General features: G+C 49.5%; 1 protein-coding gene across 5 annotated transcripts in view; it reads right to left on the reverse strand.

Moving 5' to 3' along the window:
* The window catches only part of LOC107996057 (uncharacterized), a 245,573-nt gene that overhangs the window by 204,242 nt on the left and 20,878 nt on the right, over positions 1-20,453 (reverse strand). For all 5 annotated transcript variants that reach the window (XR_009829571.1, XR_009829570.1, XM_062074097.1 and 2 more), the window contains exon 2: positions 2,333-2,503. Coding sequence is in view for 3 of the 5 variants with exons in the window: in XM_062074097.1 (XP_061930081.1) it covers positions 2,333-2,496 (164 nt within the window). In the remaining 2 variants the exon portion in view is untranslated. The remainder of the gene's footprint in view (positions 1-2,332; positions 2,504-20,453) is intronic.

The raw sequence follows: 20,453 nt of genomic DNA on the forward strand, positions 1-20,453 counted from the left end.
GATGACCAACGGAGGGGCGTTTCTTCGATCCGAGCGAAAAGCATAATAGAGCGCGTTAATTAACGCGTGGGACGAGTTTCTTATTCGACCCCCGTTCTGACCCTCGTTTTCACGCGTTTCAACGATACTTGTTACGTCCCAATAAAGTATCGTGTTCGTATTAACGAAGTGTTCGTACAACGTGATCAGAGACAACAAAGACACCGTCGGTTAGTTGGGCGGAGAAACAGTTGGGGGAGAACGAAGCCGCGGCGGAGAGTGGAGCGGGAGCGGGGATTTGATTTCCAACCCGTGGAAAAAACTCCAGCCGTTAAGTAATTAATTTCGCGGTGCTGCGAGACTCGTTAAAAATTTGAACAACCAACCCTCTCTCCCTCCCTCCCCGCTCCATCGATCGACCAACGCGGCGCGATACCTCGACACGGGGAATTTGCTGAATTTTATTTCATACCCCAGTTCCACCTTCCTTCCCCATTATTCCCGAGCCCGAAGAAACGAACCAAACGTAACGCGAGCCAAACTCGACCGGCCACGATTTCGTTCCACCTTCGCATCCCGCCAAAAATTCCCACTCTTACTCGAAAGCGAAATTAACACGAGGACGATTTCCAACTGAGAAGCTCGATAACTCAACCCTCCTCCCCCACCCGGGTTAAACGCTAATTTTCGCCAACGAGCGTGTTTCGGTTCAGTTTCGGTAACACGGAGGGTGGCGGTCGCGTTCTCCGGGATACGCGGGGACATCCCGGGAAATGAATTCGCCGGTTTGTCATACGGATACGCGTAAAGTCTTCTACGTGGCTCGAATACCCTGTCCCTCGACGGAAGCAGAAGTTGTTGTTCGGTAAGTGGATTCCGAGCGCATTCTGTGTACGTACGTTTCACGGCTCTATCGGGAACACATCCGACGTCCCCGTTCGTTCCAACCGTCCTGCGACCTGAACGGGCGGTATAATGTCCCCCTCCCCCGTTTAATAATCCGCATTAGTTAACGAGCTACTGAAAAGCGGCATTAAATTAAAACGACGAGCGTAGCACTCGATCCTTGGTGCAATCGGACTTGCTAATCTTTCTCCGGGAGGGGGAAGTAACGATCGAACCGAAGAGAGGGAGGGAACGAACGGTCGTTTTAGCGTGGAGCGGAGTTAATGCAAGGAGGAAGCGGTAAAGAACCCGCAAATCCGTGTACCGGGTGGATCCAACGTGTGGTCGAGGTAGATTGGTCGAGGAGATCGGTAAAGTGGCCGGTGGTCCCGTGTTTCGTGAACTTTAATCACACGGATCCGAATCTCTCTCTCTCGTTGTGTTTCGTTGCTTAATGGATATCCTATCCGTAGTGCTGGCCTTCGATATAGCTGTGCCGGAAACCCGGCTAAACCGCAAGATAAAGTTGCCACACGCTCGAAAAGGGACGATCGCGTCGCTTTACCCTTCGCCAATTCCGCCTCGATTCGTTCGCCGTGGTAAAAAAAATTCTCTCTCTCCCTCTCTCGTCGATATTCCATTGCCTCTTCGATTCGTTTATCAATGCGGGGAGAGATGGTTCTCGCCCGCGAGGAAGAAGAAGAGGAAGAAGAGATCGCAAAGGGGGATGGCGAGGTTTCGGAGGAACGTTTTCGACGATCGAAATTACACGCTGGCGACGTAATGTAATTGAAACGGACGCGGCATTACCGGCTGCGGACGGGACGGGAAACGTTGTACAGCGTGGTCGAGAACATCTTGAAATTGGTCGGGAGTGACCGAAGGTAGTGGTAGCTCGGTAAACTTTGATCAGTCGGGACCAAACTCTCCGCCTAATCCCACTTACTTAATGGCGTCCTCTCCTTCCAATCTCCCTCACTTCCAATATTTCAACGCGAATCCAAATTGTAACAACGTCAAATCGAAATATATTCCGTTTATAGACCGGAAACTGATACGAGTCCCGGCGTAACAACCGTTCCATTCATTCGGGACCGGACTCGGGACGAGCGATTATTACAGGCATGAGCGGATCTATCTATCGTCTTATCGAGATTTCGTGTACTTATTACGAAGTGGGACGTCGGTTCTGACAAAAGAAAAAAGGGTTATAATTTCGTAATTCAATTTCCTTCGACCAATTCTTTTTCGTTTTTCCTCTTTTTTTGATATCTAATATTACAGTGAACATTAAACGATGTGTCGAGATATAAAAACGAGATTCGTAGATTTATAGCGCTCGAGTTACGTGCGAAACGTCAGGTTATCCCGTTCGTTTTCGATTTCGGTACGGTGGATGATAGATTTTTTGGAATCGAACGAAAGAGGGAGAGAACGGACGAGCTATCGAGGAACATAATTTACTTACTTTTGTTGATTATTGTTGGCGGTGGGCATGGGGGTCGGCACCCTCGGCGGCGGGACCGGTATCGCTTTTCTTCTTCCTCCACCTGTTTGATGTATGGTCGGGGTAACGCGTCCGGTCGGTGCTATCCGGCCAGCCGTTCGAGGCCTCTCTGTCCGTACGTCCATGTCGTTCCTGCAAATAATCCAAAACGCCCCGCGCTGTCAGACCTCCTGCCGTACGGATAAAACTTCGCGGATTCTTCTATCTCTATATTTTTTTATTCTTTTGTTTCCACTGATCTCTCTCTCTCTCTCTCTCCCTCGTCCCTGCACGCGCGATGGAAGAGAGAGAGGCCAGAAATTGCGACGAGGAAACGAGTCACGTAAAAGGTAGTCGACAAAAAAAACGAAATTATTACGAGACGCATTAGTAACCGGGACACAAAAGTGCCATTTTCTCTTGTGTGGCTCGCAAGGCCAGGCAGACATCACAGAGATTGCCGGTGAACTTCGAAAGAGCGATCCCGAAAGTCGCGCGCACACAGAGGGAAGAGAGGAGAGGAGAGGAAAGAGCACGTAGAAAGGAGAGGAGAAAATCGCGCGTCGAGCTCTCGGGACAAAGACATCGAGACTCGCTTTCCACTCCGGATCCCATTCGATTCTTTCGAACGTTACAATTATTTTTCTCGACACGTTCGTTCGATGATAATTGCACCGCCAAACGTTCAACCACTTCCAAATTGCAGGAGAGCCCCATTTTTAACAATCACCGCATTATTCAAACGTGTCATTAATTCTCCGCTATTTCCAACCTTTCCTCGCGAGTTTTGTTTCCCCGGCAACAATAAGCCGTGTCCAATTATTTTCACAACCGATGCCCCGTGGTTGGCTAAAAGAAAAAAAGAACAACGCGTTAAACGAATAAACCGGGAGTGTGTTCCCAATTAGGCGCATGCCCTCGCTAATTTGCCTCGATGAAAAACGTCGGAATCTAGAGTCTGGTGGCTACTCTCGCCGAGATGCTCGCGAGAAAGCGCGTACGTGCACGTAGCGTTTTGCGTAACGGAATTTCAATTAACGATAGATAGAGACGCGGTACGTCAGGCCGCGGCGAGCCATTTCAATGAGCGCTTTCAGCGTCGGGCTGCCAACCAAAGCCGACGCCCGCTTCGCCTCTCGTCGTCGTTTCTTCCTCCCCCTCCCTCCGTTTATGTAACGTCACCCTTTCTCCCTTCCTCCCTTCACGTTCGCGATTGCGTTTATCCTCCGCATTCGATGTCATTACACGCGTCTCGAATTTTCGAGATCGAAGGACGGCGAGCGTCGACGCGAGGGAGAGAGGAATTCGTGGGAAGAAAGACCAGTTCGAAAGTGCTCGCCGACTTTCTCAACCGTGACTCGAAATCGCGGAGCTTCAAAAGATCCTCTCCGAGAGGAGAAGACGAGGAGGAAGAAAAGGGGTTAAAGTTGGAACCCCTTCGCTCGAACGAACGTTTCGGGAAAACATAATGTATCGCGAAAAGGGAGTTGAAGATGAGTCGAGGGGGGAGGGAAAAAAAGAAGGGGAAAAAAAAAGGTAAACTCCTTCAGAAAGGCAAAAAGCGGTATCACGGATACTCGTGAGCCCTCCTCTCGTCGGATCCATTCTTCGAAATTCGTCGGCTCCGCGATCATCTAACCGCTCTCGCGGAAACGAGTACCACCTTTCGCCAACTTCCGCCGAGCTCTTTCATGCGTATCGTTAAGATGGGTGATGGGTTATTCGGCGTTTCCTTTTTTCGGCCGAGATTTAATAATCGAAAAGTGGAGCAGGAAAAAAAAAAGAAAGGAAAGAAAAATTGCGTGGATAAAATTACGCTCTAAACGGGAAGATCGAATTTGGAAGAAGGAAGGCGGCTTCCTTATTGCTCGCGAGGAGGACAGGATGTTCAATCGAGTTCAATCCAATCCAACTCCATTCTCTTCTGGTGGGTAGGGGAAGGGGGAACATAATTCGATTGGCATCGGTGCATAAATCACGCGGAGAAGGAAGGCGCAAACAGGTGTGCGTCCGTTCGATTCGAGACCTTGGCAACGCGCGCACCCTCGACTCCGGATTCCGGATTCGGACGCGATTTCGGAATTATCGATTCTCTCTCTCTCTCTCTCTCTCTTTCGAATCGATGGACGGAACCGCTTCGACGTTGTCCAACGCACAATGAGCTCGTTAAGCTCGAACGCGATTCGATTATAGGGATATCGATGCGAGTTCCCGCCGTCTTCGAGACCTGGCCACGCGTTCTCCAAGAGATCGCATCCCGAATACGACGAATGGGCGAGAAACGAAGAAGGAGGAATACATCCGCGCAGACATCCGGGAAAATTACCGAGGGCCACCCGATATCGACTTTCAATGGGAACCATTCTGAACGCGAAATTATCGCTTTTAATCACCACCGGATCTCCTTCGCCATCCATCCCTTTTTACCACCCGATATCCCTTCTTCTCTCTCTCACTCTCTCTCATACCTTTCGTTCCAAGCCTCGTTTCATCGGCTCGAACGACCCGTGGCGGCCCGACGAAGGGAGGAGTACAACACAACGAGCCCCCTCCCTCCTTTTTTCCACACAAGGGAACGTTTCGGCGTAAACAGGAACAGGATATCCCGCGAAAGAAGGCTGCAAGCGATCCGCGAGGTTTTCACCCCTTCTTGCGAGGGCACCTCGATAAGGGAGAGGGGGGAGGGAGCACAATCGAAGGAAGAAAAGGACACGGTTCGCGTAATCTTTCGAGCGTGGCGCAACATTGTTGTCACGGACGCTTTGCCCTCTCCGCGGGAAGAATAGACGGAGGAGCGGAATGCTGTTGGGTACGATCATTATTTCTCGATGCGTGTATAGCAGTACAGGCGGGGGACTCTCCGGCAAGACAATGCGCGTAGCCAAGTTGGTTAAAATATGCAGCCCCCGGCCGTGCGTGGTTTCGCGCGTCTCTCTCTCTCTCTCTATCAACCACCGCGTCTAGAACGGGGTGGGTGTCGCGCAACGCGCCAGGGGGAAGGGGGTGCTCGTGTGTATATTCGCAAATAAACGCGAGCGCGTGCACGAGGACGACGACGACGACGACGACGACGACGACTACGATTACGAATACGAATACGACGACGTGTGCACAGGTGAAAAGAGGAGGAGGGAAAAAAGGGAAAAAAGAAAGAAAGGAAAAGGGAAAAAATCCTGTCGCTGGTCGACGCGGCGAGACGAGGGCTCGATGAGGGGAGAGAGAAGGTCAGGGAAGAGGGAAGGAGAAAGGAAAGGGGCGGTGGAAGCGAGGAAGGGTGGCGAAAACAAACTCCTGCCGCGGCAGAGACGAGCACAATGGGAGCATCTGCTTAGCAAATTGCGAAAAATAATCACGTTTGCCCGGGATTCCGTGCAGTACGGGCGCGGAGGCATCTCGAAAGCTGTCGTGCCCCGTGTAACACAATAACACCTACTCGACAGCCGACAAATGCGTTCCAGGGGAGGGGGCGAAGTCCAAGTTGGCATCGGATATAGGGATACGTATACGCGTGTATAAGGGGAAAATACGCTGGTGGAACGAGTGAAAAAGCAAGCCGGTATTCCTGGCGGGAATGTGTACGTACGTACATCGCGTATCGCGAGACAATGCGATCGCATTCGAGAAGGTAGCGAAGTTCCCGCACGTTCCCTTACGACGACGAGGACGAAGCGCCAAGATCTCTTCGCGAGCCGATGAATGCATCGCTCTCCTCCCCTCCTCCTGGATATCGCGTTTTCTTCCCAACTCTTGGCGACGCGATCGCTCCTCCTCCATCCATTTCCGCGGTAGTAATTATTTTCACGGTGTATTAAGTCGGCGTAGAAAGTTGCGCGTTATTGAAATTACGGGAAATCGTTGCACGGCCTCGTCGTTTCACGCTTCCGCTCACACCACGCACCGTCAACAACGTTTCTTGTTCACCGACACCAAGTATCTATCCCCGTAATTTATTTCCTTCGCGAAATATATTTTCCTATCCAATTTTTTCTCGCGTTCTGATCCCGATTCTCCCGTCGAACCCACTCCTTCCTTCTATATTACGTACATTTACAGTCCCGTAGTTCTCGCCTCTGATCGTGTATTCTCTCTGTATATATATTTATTTACATTCGTCACGTTTGACTCGATCGATTAATTCCGTTCGTCGGAGCGATAATGAGGCGATTGACGGGTCGAATCGTTTCTCGCATCATTTGTTACGGGGCAGCGCAGATAATGTCGAGGATCTAGGGGAAAAGAGGCGAGGATAAAAAATATTTCCTTGTTCGCGAGGAAACTCGTTTTACGGGAGCAGAGGGGAAATTTATCGAGGGTATATTTCGCTTTGTCCTCGACGATCCATCGATTCCTATTAATCATCGGCGCGATATATACGGTGAAACCGTATGCAACCGAAACGTACGTATATAAAGGGCTTTTTCATCTCGTGACGCGGGCCGCACATGTGACCGGTCCCGTACGTTCTCATCGCGGCGGACCCTTCTTTCTTACGCGATCTGCGAACCGTGATCGCCGCGAGTCGATCGACGCGCCAATGATCACGTGAAAAATTCGACGAAATTGGACGATATCGAAACACGATGTTTCGAACGTTCGTGAAATCGAAATTTGATGAATATATCGGAATACAGCGTGGCGATCGTTCGACTGACACCCGTTTAGAATAATTCGATCGACGCACGTCGAGGGAGACAAGGCAAACAAGACGCGACAATATTTGCGCGCATACGTGATTTAGCCCATGTTTGTTTAGATACGTATAAACGATCTATGTATCACTTTCATAGGGACAGGCGGACTTTATAAATCCGGGACAAATTAGTTTATCTTCGGATCGGTGTTTAGCAGACGTTGAAAAAAACCGGCCTCTGGCCCACCCACGCGCCAAAGGTTGCGCGCTAAAAATACGCCGCCCCCTCCGTGTCTCATCGCCGCGCATCGCCCCCCTTCCCCGCTTTTTTAAAAAAATCACACCACGCCCCGACCGCGAAACGAAATTTCAGCGGATGTCACGTAAAAATCGCCGGCTAGAAAAAAACGAACCTCTCGAACGAACGAATCCGCCGCCCCCGATATTTCCCCCTTCCACGCCGACCGGAAGACAAAAACCGTTCTCGATTAATTTTCGATAAATTTGCCGACCGCCAACTTTCCCGTTGAAAGCGGTGAATTCGAAAATCGGATGGCGGTGAATTTTTTACGGGAACGGTCGGGATGCAAAAAAAAAAAGGAAAAAGAGAAAAAGGAAGGAAAAAAAAATTCTCGGCCCGGGTGAGAGAAAATTCCTGTTTACCCTGCGATGCGTTTCGCTCGCGTATCGACGAAAAGTCCACGCACTAACGATGAAAAAAACAAGGCAAAGAAGTAATTTGCCTGGGTGAGGAGGGGAGGCGAGGCGAAAAATTTGCCAGGCCGCGCGCGTTTGCTACTCGTGCATTTTTTCCCAGGGAGTTCTCTCTCTCTCCCTCTCGGTGCACCATTTGGGCGCAGTTAGTAGACAGTGCGCGTTAAACTATGGCGGAATTCGAAACGCTGGTACCGCGCTCTCGAGAACCAAAGGGTAAATTTTCGCCGTCGTCGAATAAACATTTTAATAAACGGCCGGGCCGAGCAGCGCGGTTATAAAATAAAGTAGAAAAATTTAGCATTGAAATTGAGAACTGGGAACCACCTCGACTCCCCGTTAACACCGCCCAGCTGGGATTATTTCCTTCCTTTTATTCGTATCGGTGCGCCAAGGTCGTCGCGATTAATCCCATCCCATCCCTCCGCGATATTTTACGCTCGTTTCGAACAGGGACGGGGGAAAAAAGAAGAAGAAAAGAAGAAAAAGAAAGGAAAGGAAAATAAAGTAAAAATCGGCTTAAACTTGAGGAGCGCGCCATTATTATTACACGCGACGCGCGCAACGCGTCTCGTCGCAGATGTTCGCACGCTGATACATCCTATCCATAACTAGCGATCGAGAGATCGAGCGATCTGCTTCTCCCTCCTTGGAACGGGCGTACGCGACACAACGGATCCCTTGGCAAAGACGTGGCCCAAGCGGTATGATTGATATTGTTTGTCGTCAGGGAGAAGAAAGTCACTTAATCCACAAAGGTACATCGAGGATTCCATCTCTTTGGGAAAGGAAGGGACGAAAGGATCGATCTTTCGTGCATCGAGCGTATAGGAGTGGTATAAGCGGGACATATGGCAGGCAAATACGAGCGGAGCAAAAACAAATAGGTGTCTCTTCTCCCCTCTCGATCACTCCCCCTCTTTAACGACGCGGTCGGAGTACACGCGACAATGGCCGGGTTAATGAAAGACGTAGGTGCTAGTTATGGATGCCATAACTCAGCTGATGGGGTCCGAATCAGCCCGCGCGACCATCTCTCCCTTCCCTCCCCTCCATTTACGTACGCGTGTATGACTTCTGACTCACAGCCCCCCGTGGGGGTGCGAAAAATGGAGAAAAATAGGGGTTGGGCACAAAGGCAAGGAGGCCCATCCCCGATACACGAGCGAGCGAAATTGCTAATCGCATACACGCCATTGAACGATGAAAAATGGCGGGGATATATCGTCCCCGCGTCGATCGTGATCGGATCCCGTTCTTTCGCATCTCCACATCTCTATTTCGTTTTCAACCCAACGAAGCCTCTCCTCTTTTCAGGAGTCCTGAGGAGATGATGATCGAGCATAGAGGAGGAGGATCGTAGTGGAGCATCTTAATTCGATCGATATTCCATCCCCTTCTTTTCCATACTCGAGCAGCAAGGATTCTAAAGCAATAAGCCAAACCACCACGCCTTCCCTCCTCTCCGTTTTACACCGAGTTGCGAAAACAGCCGACCGTTCTTCCGTGTCTCTCGAGTCTCGCATTCGACTCGTCCCACCGCTCTTACCGCTACTCGGCCAGAGCACCGTGAATCTAGCAGGAAGCCAGGATGCGCTTACCTTTTATGATTATTTGTTTACGACCCTCCCTCTCTCGCACAAACGCAATGCGCATTTTCGCATTCGAGCCGCAGTGTGTTTAACCGGCAACCGTTTCGTTCCCCGTCTTTCCCACCCCCTCCTCCAAGGGGGCTAAGAATTAGCGATGCTCGCTTAACCATCGTGACGAGCCGCGTTTCTTCCGGTTTGCCGGCCACGTCCCGTTTAAAGCGTCGAGCCTTAATTAAGAAAGCGCTGTGTATGTGTGTGTGTGTGTGTCTCGTATTTGAAAATCGGCGAAATCAAGAGAAGGGAATCGAGAAGGGAATAAATAAACGAATGGAGGGCACGACGGGATCTCAGGAAAGCGTTTCTCGGTTGTCAAGAGAAGTCGAGAGAAGGAAAGTAGAAAGGGGAACGAGAGGAAGGAGTGGTCGAACGGTCCTCTCTCTCAACAGGTTCCACGAGGATCTGACGAACCTCTTCGCGTCGAGAACGTCTAATCGCATTTCTGTCAGCCACCCGACCATTAACCGACGATCCAACGAGCCCCTCGTCGTTTCGTTGGCGCATGTGCCGGCTGAAATCGTTCGCGTCTCTTTTTCGCTCTTTTCCTTTTTTTCTTTCCACCTCCGTTCGTGAATCACCGGCCAAGTAGTCTCCTCTCTTCATCTTTGCCGGCGATCGCCTCCTCGGCTGTCGTAATTGCTGCATTATCATCTTAAATTTTACTGCCGCGTGTAAATCGTTAATAACTCGTAACGGAATATGCGTAATAAATTTAGCTATATTCGTATATTTAAGACACGTTAACGCGTTTCGTCGAAAGAAGGATGTAACGGTAATAAGTCTTCACTTATCCCCGTATAAAGTTTGCATGTGCGAAGCGACACCTTGAGCAATCGCTCATCCAAATTGCTTAAATGACGTTTATTCGTTAACTGTTACGCTTGGCTCGATTTTCACGTATTATAAAACCTCGACCATTACGATTAAATTTCACGTGTATTGTCGCGTTTCCAACGATCGATCAATCGAGACAACTTTATTCCCAACTTCAATCGTTAAATCTTCCCCATAACGTTTCCCCATAATCGTTCTTCGAGTCTCCCTTCCAAAATTTCATCAAATTTGTCAATTCATCCAAGAGAGAGGGAGAGAGAGAGAGTGAGAGATGCAGGTGGCGCAAAATGGTCGAGAGCACACCTTACCTGCTCGAATATCGATCGATCACTCGTTGTCCATGGTGAATGGCACGGGGGGTCCACCAGGTCCCATTTAATCGCGACGTCGTCCATTACCCCGACGTCGTCGCATTATCTATCGCCGCAGCGTGAAACACGCCTCGCGCGCAGTTCGCACGCCGACTTGTTACTCGCGCGAATCTTTAGAACCGGGTCGCATAAATTCACCGTGTCCTCTTTCCTGCCACGTAGAAGCGGCCGGGGGCGTTTATTAAGATATAAATCGAGGATAATTTAATCACGACCGTTATAACCCGCTCGCGCGAAAATATATCTCTTCCGTTTCGAAAGCGATCGTTCGTTTACTCGGCCGAGATTCGATATCTTTGGACGATTATTTTAACATGTAGCTCGGCGAACAACGTTATCTTCGAAATAAACAAATGTTGGATTCATAATCTTCCGCCGATAAACGCTCGCACGTTAACGTATAGACGGGTTCTTTTGCCCTCTAACTGTTCGTTATAATAAAATCTTTCGGCATTCTTCTCTCTCCCTGTATCGTTACTCGTGGATAAAATATTCGAAAGGTATAAAAACACGTGATATTCTTCCCGATAATTCCACCTCTTGGAAAAATAGATGATCCGAAATAAGGAGAGGAAATAATTGAATTCCTCGACTGTAAACCGACGAGGTCTGCTAAGAAGCGTCGAAACGATCGTCGATATTCCGCATCTCGGCTAATATTGTTCCAGAATTAGACACGCTTCGAAAGATCCCGCGCTCCATCCTGACAGAAATCTGGCCGGCCATCTGGCAGGTATTATTAGATAGAAAGCATCCCCTCGATCTAATCGAGAAAATTTATTATTCGATCAACCGATATATATATATATATATATATAAGATAAGATGTAGTAGGTGCGACTCGTCGATTCCTCTCCAACAAACTTTCCACATTCCCCGTCGTGTTCGCGAAAGATCCTGCGCCGAGCGAACAACTTGAAACCCGTACGCGAGGCGAATGGGAGATCCGTGGCGGAGAGATTATGCGGGAAAGGCAAACGGATCCAGGAACGGTGGAAAGGTTGAATTATAACCATACGATTGAGCGAGCCACCACCACGACCGGTGTACCAACCATTATTTTCCTTCGTTAGATATTAACTCCGAAATAATCCGGGATAAGTGGGAAATATCTCTTTTATTCCCCCGCGCTGACTGAAAAGTAATAAAACTGGATTACGCGGAGCGAATCCTCGCGGATCCCTTCCACGGATCGGATCCTCTCTTCTTCGTTCTCCCCTTTCGAGGAACGGGGGAAAATGGATTTTGCGGTATCGATAGAGAGAGAGAGAGAGAGAAGGGGAAGGGGAGAAGTGCAAGGAAGCGGTTGCTGACTCGCCTGACTGACTGACTGACTGATATCGAACCTTTTCCCTCCCTGGAATCGACCATCGGTTCAACTTCTTATACACACGACGCCAGTTCGAGCCGGAGCAATAATAAACAGTTTATCCGTCTGTCGAGTCTAAGCGGATTATCGCTTATGCTCTTCTCCCTCCCCTTCCCCTCGATCGCTGTAACGAGAGACAAGACGCGATAGGCAAGACGCGACCCTTATCTATTATATCATCCTCCTTCTCTCCCCCCTTTAATCTCCTCTCCCTGTCTTTTTCTCGGTAGGTGTCAGCTGGCGGCGAATATATATATATATGCGTCACGTAGCGACGACACGCACGAATTTCTGAATATTCATAAGCGATATCTCGTCACCCTCGCGCGCCCCTTGCGCGCCCCCGTAATCAATGCCCCTGCCCCCCTCCATCCTTTCAATTTGTCGTTTCAAAGGACAAAGACGCGTACCTCTCCCCTCTGCTCTCGTTCCGTCTCCCAATTCTCTTCGAACGAACCGAGACGTACGTATATCTCGCGAATTGCGAATATTAGACGACGGAGAAAGTCGATCGGCAATTACGATGGAGAGAAAGAGAGAGAGAGAGAGAGAAGCGAGGATCAGCAGACGGAAAATGGGGAGAGTGGCGAGCATCGGGTCGGGTGGAAATTCACGATTAAAATCCCAGCGGTAGCATTACCGCGGGTGAAAATGGGAGGAGGAGGGGAGGGGAGGGCCGTGGTGGTTGGTCGAGAGGGTGGAAACCGGGATGGACTCATGTGTTCGAACGTTGGTCGCGTTTAAACCTCGATCTGCATTTAAATTGGCCTCCATGCCGATTCACGCGCCTCTGTACTCCGTTCCCGTGTTTTCCCTATGGCGCGAGTTTGACCATTTTGTTGTCGTTTCAACCCTTTCCGGTTAGCTTGTGCCATCCTAAGCCCTCCATTACCTTCGATACTCTTTCTCTTTCTCCCTCTCTCTTCCCCCATTTCCTTGGGCTTAATTAATTATTCATTTATTCGGCCCTCCTCCCTTTCTTAACTAGCCACCACCACGGGAGGACGAAAGTCGAGCCTCGACTTGTGTGTGTATGCGCGCGCGCGTTTCGATTAATTATATTTTTAACGAGGATGGGCGATAAAAGAGGCGAGGAAACGTTATTTCGACGAGGGAATCAACCGTGCGAATCTTTTGGTAAATTAACGACAAAGGGAGTCCGATAAAATGTATAATCGGTGCTTAACGTAATGAACGTTTGAAACTGCATAATTAATTCGTCTATCCCCCCTCCTCCTCCTCCCCCTCCCTCCTCGAAAACAGATACTAATGCGGTGATACACGAGGATGAATGAAACGTCGTCTGGCGCCGTTCGAATTCGGTTTTCCGGTGAACGAATCGGTTGCTAGGCTCGCGTTTTCTCTCGGCAAAGAGGAAAAATATACCTCCTCTGTAGCTATTGTCGCGTTCGAGTACTCTCTTTCTCTCTCTTAAACAATAGAGAAAAATTCGCTTCGATCGAACGGAAAATTAAATTAACAGATATCGGATGGTTGTGCTCGAGATACGTCTACGTCGTATGGCCTATATATCCACGGGGATCTCTCGAGAAATAAATGAAATGCATGGCGAAACGGTAAACGAGGCTCGCCAACGTTCAAACGGAACGTTAAAAAAGGTTGCAACTTCAGACGCGGAGTTCGCGATCGTTGAAATTAAACGAGATAGCCTCTTTCTCGACTCGAATATCCGGATAAATTGCTCGACATTTTTTTCAAAGCGCCTTCTTCGTTAACCCAGTTGCAGTGTGCGACGAGTCGCTGCTCGAATAAAATATACAATCTCGCGGAGGAGAGGATGGAAAAAAAGAAAGAAGAAACGAGATCTCTCTCTCTCTCTTACCGACGATGCAAAGAAAAACTAGAAGAAGAAGAAGAAGAAGAAGAAGAAGAAGAAATAGAGGAATGCCACTGACTTTTCAAGATCCCTGGGTGGAGGGGATTGATTATCGCCAAGTACAGTCAAGAACCGTTATCATTGCTCTCGTCTGGCAAGAAGCGTTTGCCTGGACATGATGGAGCGATGGGCGAGAGGGGGAGGGGACGAAAAGCATGGAGAGGAAGGGCGAACAAGATGACGAGAACTTAAATCGGGCGATGCCGACCTTCCCGACGTGAGACAGAGGAGGGAGGAGTCCGATGATTACAGAGATCAAAGCGCGCAATCACTAGACAACGAGAGGAGAGAGAGACAGGCGGAGGGTGAGAACTGGTTGTGAATTTGTGACAGTGCCTCATCGCGAGACCTCCCCCCCCCCACTGCTACCTACCTCTCCATCTCTCCCCTGCGTATTTACACCTGCGTATCTCTCGTCGACCGATCGCTAAACATTATCCCGGCCAGCAACCGTGATGGTGACTCGTCGTCACCGTACACTCCGCCCGTTGTTACACTCTCGTCAACCCCGGTCCACCGTGTATATCATCGTCTCTCGTACGCTACGCGCTCCCTTCGATGCGATTCAAGTGCACCCTTGAGACGCTACGTAACTGCACCGAGAGTTCTCCGCACTCTTTTTCCTTTCCCTTTGCACGTGACGCTTTCTCGTCTTTCGACCGTGCTCCACATTCTACTCAGCCCCTTCCTCTTCCTCCTCATGCTCGGCTTAACGTTTCCGTTCAACATGGCGTAAACGGAAAGATCCGAAAACCGGAGAGGATATCCGACGCCTATCTTCTGCCGCGTTTCACGTCAAGGCCACGCGAGCGGACTCTTCTCCTCGAAAGGAGGAGAGAGAGAGAGAGAAAGGAAGAGTCTCCTCAGAAACGAAACTTCTGGCCGAGGGCGTGGAAAAATTTTCGAAAAAACTTCTCCTTTCCGCCAACAAGTTGTAATTGAATGTAGCAGTATAGTGGTATTGGTAGTAAAAGTTCTCGCGCCCGACAGTTTTCCCGTGAAATCTCGTTCGCCAGGAGAGATATTTAGCAAAAAAAAAAATATATATAACGGATAACGAGATAAAATCGTAAAAGGAGGAGGATGTATCATTAACTTTCGCGACATTTTAATTGGCCGAAAGCAAAGGAGTTGGGGACTTCCTCTTGGAGGAGGGGGGCAAAGAAGGCGCGATATTTCGAATATCTCTCGCCGAGAACGACACCACGTTCTGATCAAAGCCGAGAGAGAGAGAAAAGCATCTTCTCGGATTTTCTTTTCGAGGAAGGAAGGAAAGAAGGAGGGAAGGAAAATATTCACAAAGAAGAAACGAACGTAACGAAGTAAGAGGGCGAGAGAAACTTAAGGGGAGGATGAAAAGGGGTGGCGGTAAATAAGGGAGGAGAAATATACTACTGTCTACTGTCGGTGGATGGCCGGTAGGAAAACTTGAAACGTAAAACGAATACAAACAGCGAAAGATAAATTCCGAGAATGCCTTCCCTCGATTTCCAGTATTCCTTCCCTTCCTCTCCTCTCAACGAGTTAAAAAAATTCGAATCTTTAATATCAAATTCCAAAGCAAAGTTGCGTGTCGCTCCGATTTTCCCACACGTCATTCGCCCCTTCGCGGGAAAATTCTCGCGATCCTACTTCTTCAATTTTGAACAAATCCGCCCGATGCATACATGCGCGAATACGATACACACAAGCAAGAAAGAGAGAGGTGAGAAGACCTTCGTCAACTTTCGAATCGTCCCATCCTCCTCCTGCCGCCGCCCTCGTGCGGGCGAATCAAACTTATCACGCGCCCCGTCTATATTTACAGAGGAATATTTCTCTCTGTCGCGGTGGAGAAGAATCGCGATAAATAACCAGGCCAACAAAGGGGACGCGCCGAATTAGCAAGGCTGGCGGAGCGACACGACGTTGACAGTGACAGCGCGACTGCGGCACAGAGAGAGAGAGGAAGAGAGAGTTTGTATTTCAAAAGTGAGATCCTCGTCGAGGGCGCGGGGTGAGACCGTCTACAGAAATTGCGGCATTTGACGGAGGCATGCGTATCATACATCGGCGTGGTGGTAGTAGTAGGCGCGATCCTGACGCGCGTTTTATCCGTTGGTGTGCATCTGCGCGTTGTATACCTGTGTGTGGTCTACCCACTGTGTGCAACTCGAGGTTACACAGGTTTATAAACGCGCGAAACACGACGTTGGCATTAACTCATGCCTCGTTAAATCGTGGCGGTAAATCGCGGTGGAACGCAGAAGCGCGATGGAAGCTAGGCGGGGAAGCCGGCCAAGGCAAACGCGCGTGGCGTGGCGTGGAATCGATCCGAGAGGGATTTTTAAGGAGGATAAAAGTTCTCGAGTCGCGATCGAATCGAGTGGCGGTGGTGGTAACTGCGCCGTCGCGATAAAGGATGATCTCTCTATAGGAGGAAATTACGTTCGTTGGCGATCGTATCGGAACAGATCCGCCCGTTGTCGGACGCGAGAGATGTAAAAAAAAAAGAAGAAGAACGAAAGCGCGTTCCCCTAAGAACGGCGTCGTTACGATTACAGCTCGAACGTTCGAACCATACAGCGCCAGAGCCACAAAGTGGTCTTTATTGCCACTAAATTGCCCCGATATTCCGCCGCGTCTTTCTCCACCTTATGGCCCAATAAATTCCTCTCGTATCGCGCACGAAAACGTCGCCCTGGCTTCGTTATCGTCGTCGCGGGACGGATATTGGACGGAGTTTGGCCAATTTATGGACTGTCTAAGTGTCTTAGGCCGGGGAAAAATTCGAGGTTCGATTCGATACACGAATCACCGCGTTCGAACGCGATCACCGAGATTAACGAAATAAGAAGGAAAGCGGCGGCGTCGATCGACGCGCTGCGAGTCGACGACTTGGAATCGAGTCGAATCCCCCCGTGGGGAGGGGCGGATTCCCTTTGCACCGACCGAAACGAATATGAAATATTGATGACTGGCGGCATGGTGTAGCGTCACTTGGTTTCATTTATCGGCGATCACGACTTCCCCTCCCCCCATAAATATGCACCCGTTACATCCGTCACGATCGTATTCCCGACGCGCGACGATCGTCGGCTCGCGCGATAACGTCCCGTGCACGCGCCCTCGTCGATCGTCGAACGTGATCGAATTTCAAATTCATCGAAATGTTTTCAACACGTTCGGCCGGAAAAATGATTCGCGGGGGAGGGAGATGATCGCTGAGAAAAAAGAAAAAAGAAAAAAAAGAAGGAAGAATCAGGATCGGATTGGTCGGATTATCGCAACGGTCGATACGTTGCGATTCTTCAATCGCTGCGTAACGAGGTGCCATTATTTCGTTTCGTTCGTGGCGCGATTTCGGAAAAGTGGAGCATTCGGTGAGAATAGCGTCGAAATCCGCGCGAATATAGGAAAATTTGGAGAACGGAATTTGGAAGGGAGAGAGTTCGGAGAAATTCGAAATTATCGTTTCGCCGATTACCTCGATCCGATTCGAAAAATGTAGGCGACGTCGCCGATTTCGATTGCTGCGTTGCGACTCGTTAAGGCGTCTCCGTTAAGAAAGCGAGAAGGAAGGAGGAGGACGAGCCGGAGAACGGGTACTAATTGAGCGAGACGGGAACGGTTGAAAAAGTTGGAGGAGGTGTTGTTTGTGAATCATTAAGCCTGTATTTAAGTAAGTTCCCCCGACCGTGCGCCATCCCTCTTCGCTAATTGTTATTCGCGAAACATCCGCGATGTTGTCTGCTCCGTTGATCGGTCCGTGAATAATAATGGAGGAGGGGGAGCTCGAGGTGTTTTATCGCTCTAGCGAAATTCGCACGCTCGTGAAAACGCGTTCGATGCAACTCTTGCAACGAACGAGAAACGCCCGTTGAACCTCTGTCGAAAAAAAAAAAAAAAAAAGATCTCGATAATGGAATTACCAACAACCACCGACCAATTTCAATTTCTCGCGCGTAAGCGATACGTTAAACGAGTAAAAAAGATCGCGTTTATATTTCTCGATTATAACGCTCTCTCGGATTCTTGGGAGGATTTTCTTTTTTTTTCTTTTTTTAAGGCCGTGATTCCGCCGAGAGGAATGAATCGAATGGAACGAAGGAAACGTTTGAATTTTTTTCCTCAGCGATAATGACGATAATAACGGCGGTTTTTCCACGATACGAAAAAATACGGATGGTCCATTGTATCGAGGCTCCGGCCAAAAACTTTGCGGATTAGCCGCAAGAAGAAGCTGCGCGGAGAGAATAGGAAGCCCCGTCACCGGAGAGGAGGAAGTTTGTCTTGGTGAGGAGACAAAATGCAGCCATTGGAATAGTCACGTCTGGCCTTCCCCCTCCCTCCTTGGTCGTTCCTTGTCGTACACCCCCAACAACTACTTACTACGGAGGAATTACGATGCCACGTCCATTACTCGGATGTACTTTCATCTCTAATCTCCACCAACTCCTTCGCTCTTCCTTTCTTCATCCGTCTTTCCTTGTGCGCCACGCGAGCCATTCTCACGACTACTACCACGACTATCTACGACTATCTCTCCAATGCTCAAATCCAACGAAATCTCGTCATCGATAAGAAGAAAAGGAAAAAAAATATCCAAGAAAAGAAACGCGACCCGAATCGTCGCTCCCCCTTCTCCTCCTCCTCGCGAAATTTACCCGAATCGCGCGCGAATCTCGCAGTTTGAGAGACGCTGATCCACTCGAAGGAGTGGGGGTGGCTCGAGAGATCCTCGTAACCGCTTAGGGTGCCGACTGCTCTCCTCTATCGATATCCACTCTCGATTACATCACGCGCATGTCCACCCACGTGCACACACGCGCTAGCAGCGGTGGTGTGTGGTTCCAAGTAGCGGGTATAATCAGCGTTGCACAAAGCCATTATAGAGAATCGAGGCGTTCTAGGCGAGCGAGCGAGAGGGAAGGGGAGAGTAAGGACGCGGCGCCATATGGCTGCCGGGTTCCTTTATCCGCGGAACCCTACATAGGCTACCCACACGAGTACCTGTGCGGTATCGCCCCACCACGCTGTCTCTCCACGGTGGAGCACACATCTACCGATGCGTGCACGCGCGGATTAGCCATTGTCGGAGCGCGCGCACGCCCGATCCTCGCATACCTGCACGCGTCTGCCTAATTAGGGAGGAAGCGATCTACCCGCGGCCGATCGCGCGCGGTTTATCCGCTCTCCTTCCCTTCGTTTCGTCGCGTGCTCTGCGAAATTGAGAAAAAGAAATCCCACAGAGGGAGGGGGGAGGTGCAACAACGGAGGAACAACTTCAATTTCCTTGTCGCTGCGCTATCTATTCAACGGGCCGTTTAACGTCCCTTGAAACAATCTTCTTCCTTTTTAACGTCCAATCACGTTACTCGGAAGGAGTGAAAACGCGGGGGGAAGGGAGGTTCAAAGAGATTCCTTTTTTTTCTTTCTTTCTTTCAATTTTCATCAACGGAAAAAAAGGGACCGAAGACTGATTGGGTTGAATGGTTAAAGGTTTTGCGGCCTCGGGCTAGCCGTCAACAGCTGCCCTGTGCAAACACCTCGCGGACGGGGAGGGTATAGTTTTAGGTCCCTTTATGCTCAGCTTCAAGGGGTGCCGCGCACTCTTGCAACGCGTTGCGTTGGTAAGGGTCCCTCTAACCGATTCATCGATTTACGATTAGGAAAATCGTGTTCCTTTTTCTCAACTTTTTTTACTTATCGACAATCCAGGATTAATTTCAACGTTGATTCAATTTTAAAAAAATACTCGCGTTATTGAATCGTATATTCATACGGGAGAGAAGAAAAGGTAGGTGGGATACATCTTTCATCCCCTGACACAACCAGATGAAAATTCCGCCGTGAAAGAAACGAATTTCACGCTACGGCGAGTCTTCTCTCTCGTCGGTTATCTCGCGAAAGAAGCTTGCAATAAAAAAAGCCACACCTGGAAACCCGCGACCGCGACGATGTCGAGGCGGAATAAACGGCGGAACGTATACTATTGTCTCTCGATTAAATCGCGGGACGAAGAGGAAAAAGAAGAGGAAGAAAAAGGAGGAGGATTCCACGGAACGTGACGGGAGAAATTTTTTAATTTCCTCTCAGAATCGAGCTGGAGTTGGCTGGAAATAAAGAAAGGCCAAGTGATTCGCCGGGGAATGGGCTCTCTTTATTATTCAACACCCATTACCACCACACTCTCCGCTTTTCCTGTTACCTCTTCCCGCGTATATCTCGTCCTCGAGGAAACCTCCAAAAATAGGGAAAGAGTCCCGAGAGGAGAGGAGGGAAGAACCTAACGAAAACAATAAAGACCGATTTTTTCCAGGCCGACGAATCAAGCAACCCTCTTCCAACGGTCGTCCCGTTCCGCAGCTCCTCCTAGACTTTCAAACTCTTTCCTTCTCCCCTCCCCTCCCAGATTCTTTATTCCCCGCCTATTCCGATTTGGTAAATTCTCGATGGAACATCTCGAAGAAATTGCGATCGATTCGAAATTTGTTCTTGGCGAAATGTCACTGTTCCTCGGATCTGAATCTGTCGTGCCTCGATTCGAGTATAATAAACGATCAAAGGATTCATCGGTCGTATTTTTAGGATTGAACGACAATGAAACGGAGAGGTGTGAATAATCGACGCTTCCGATTTATCCGTCGGGATTAAGGC

This window comes from Apis cerana, linkage group LG4 (genome assembly GCF_029169275.1).
Source record: "Apis cerana isolate GH-2021 linkage group LG4, AcerK_1.0, whole genome shotgun sequence".
Classification (NCBI taxonomy): domain Eukaryota; kingdom Metazoa; phylum Arthropoda; class Insecta; order Hymenoptera; family Apidae; genus Apis; species Apis cerana.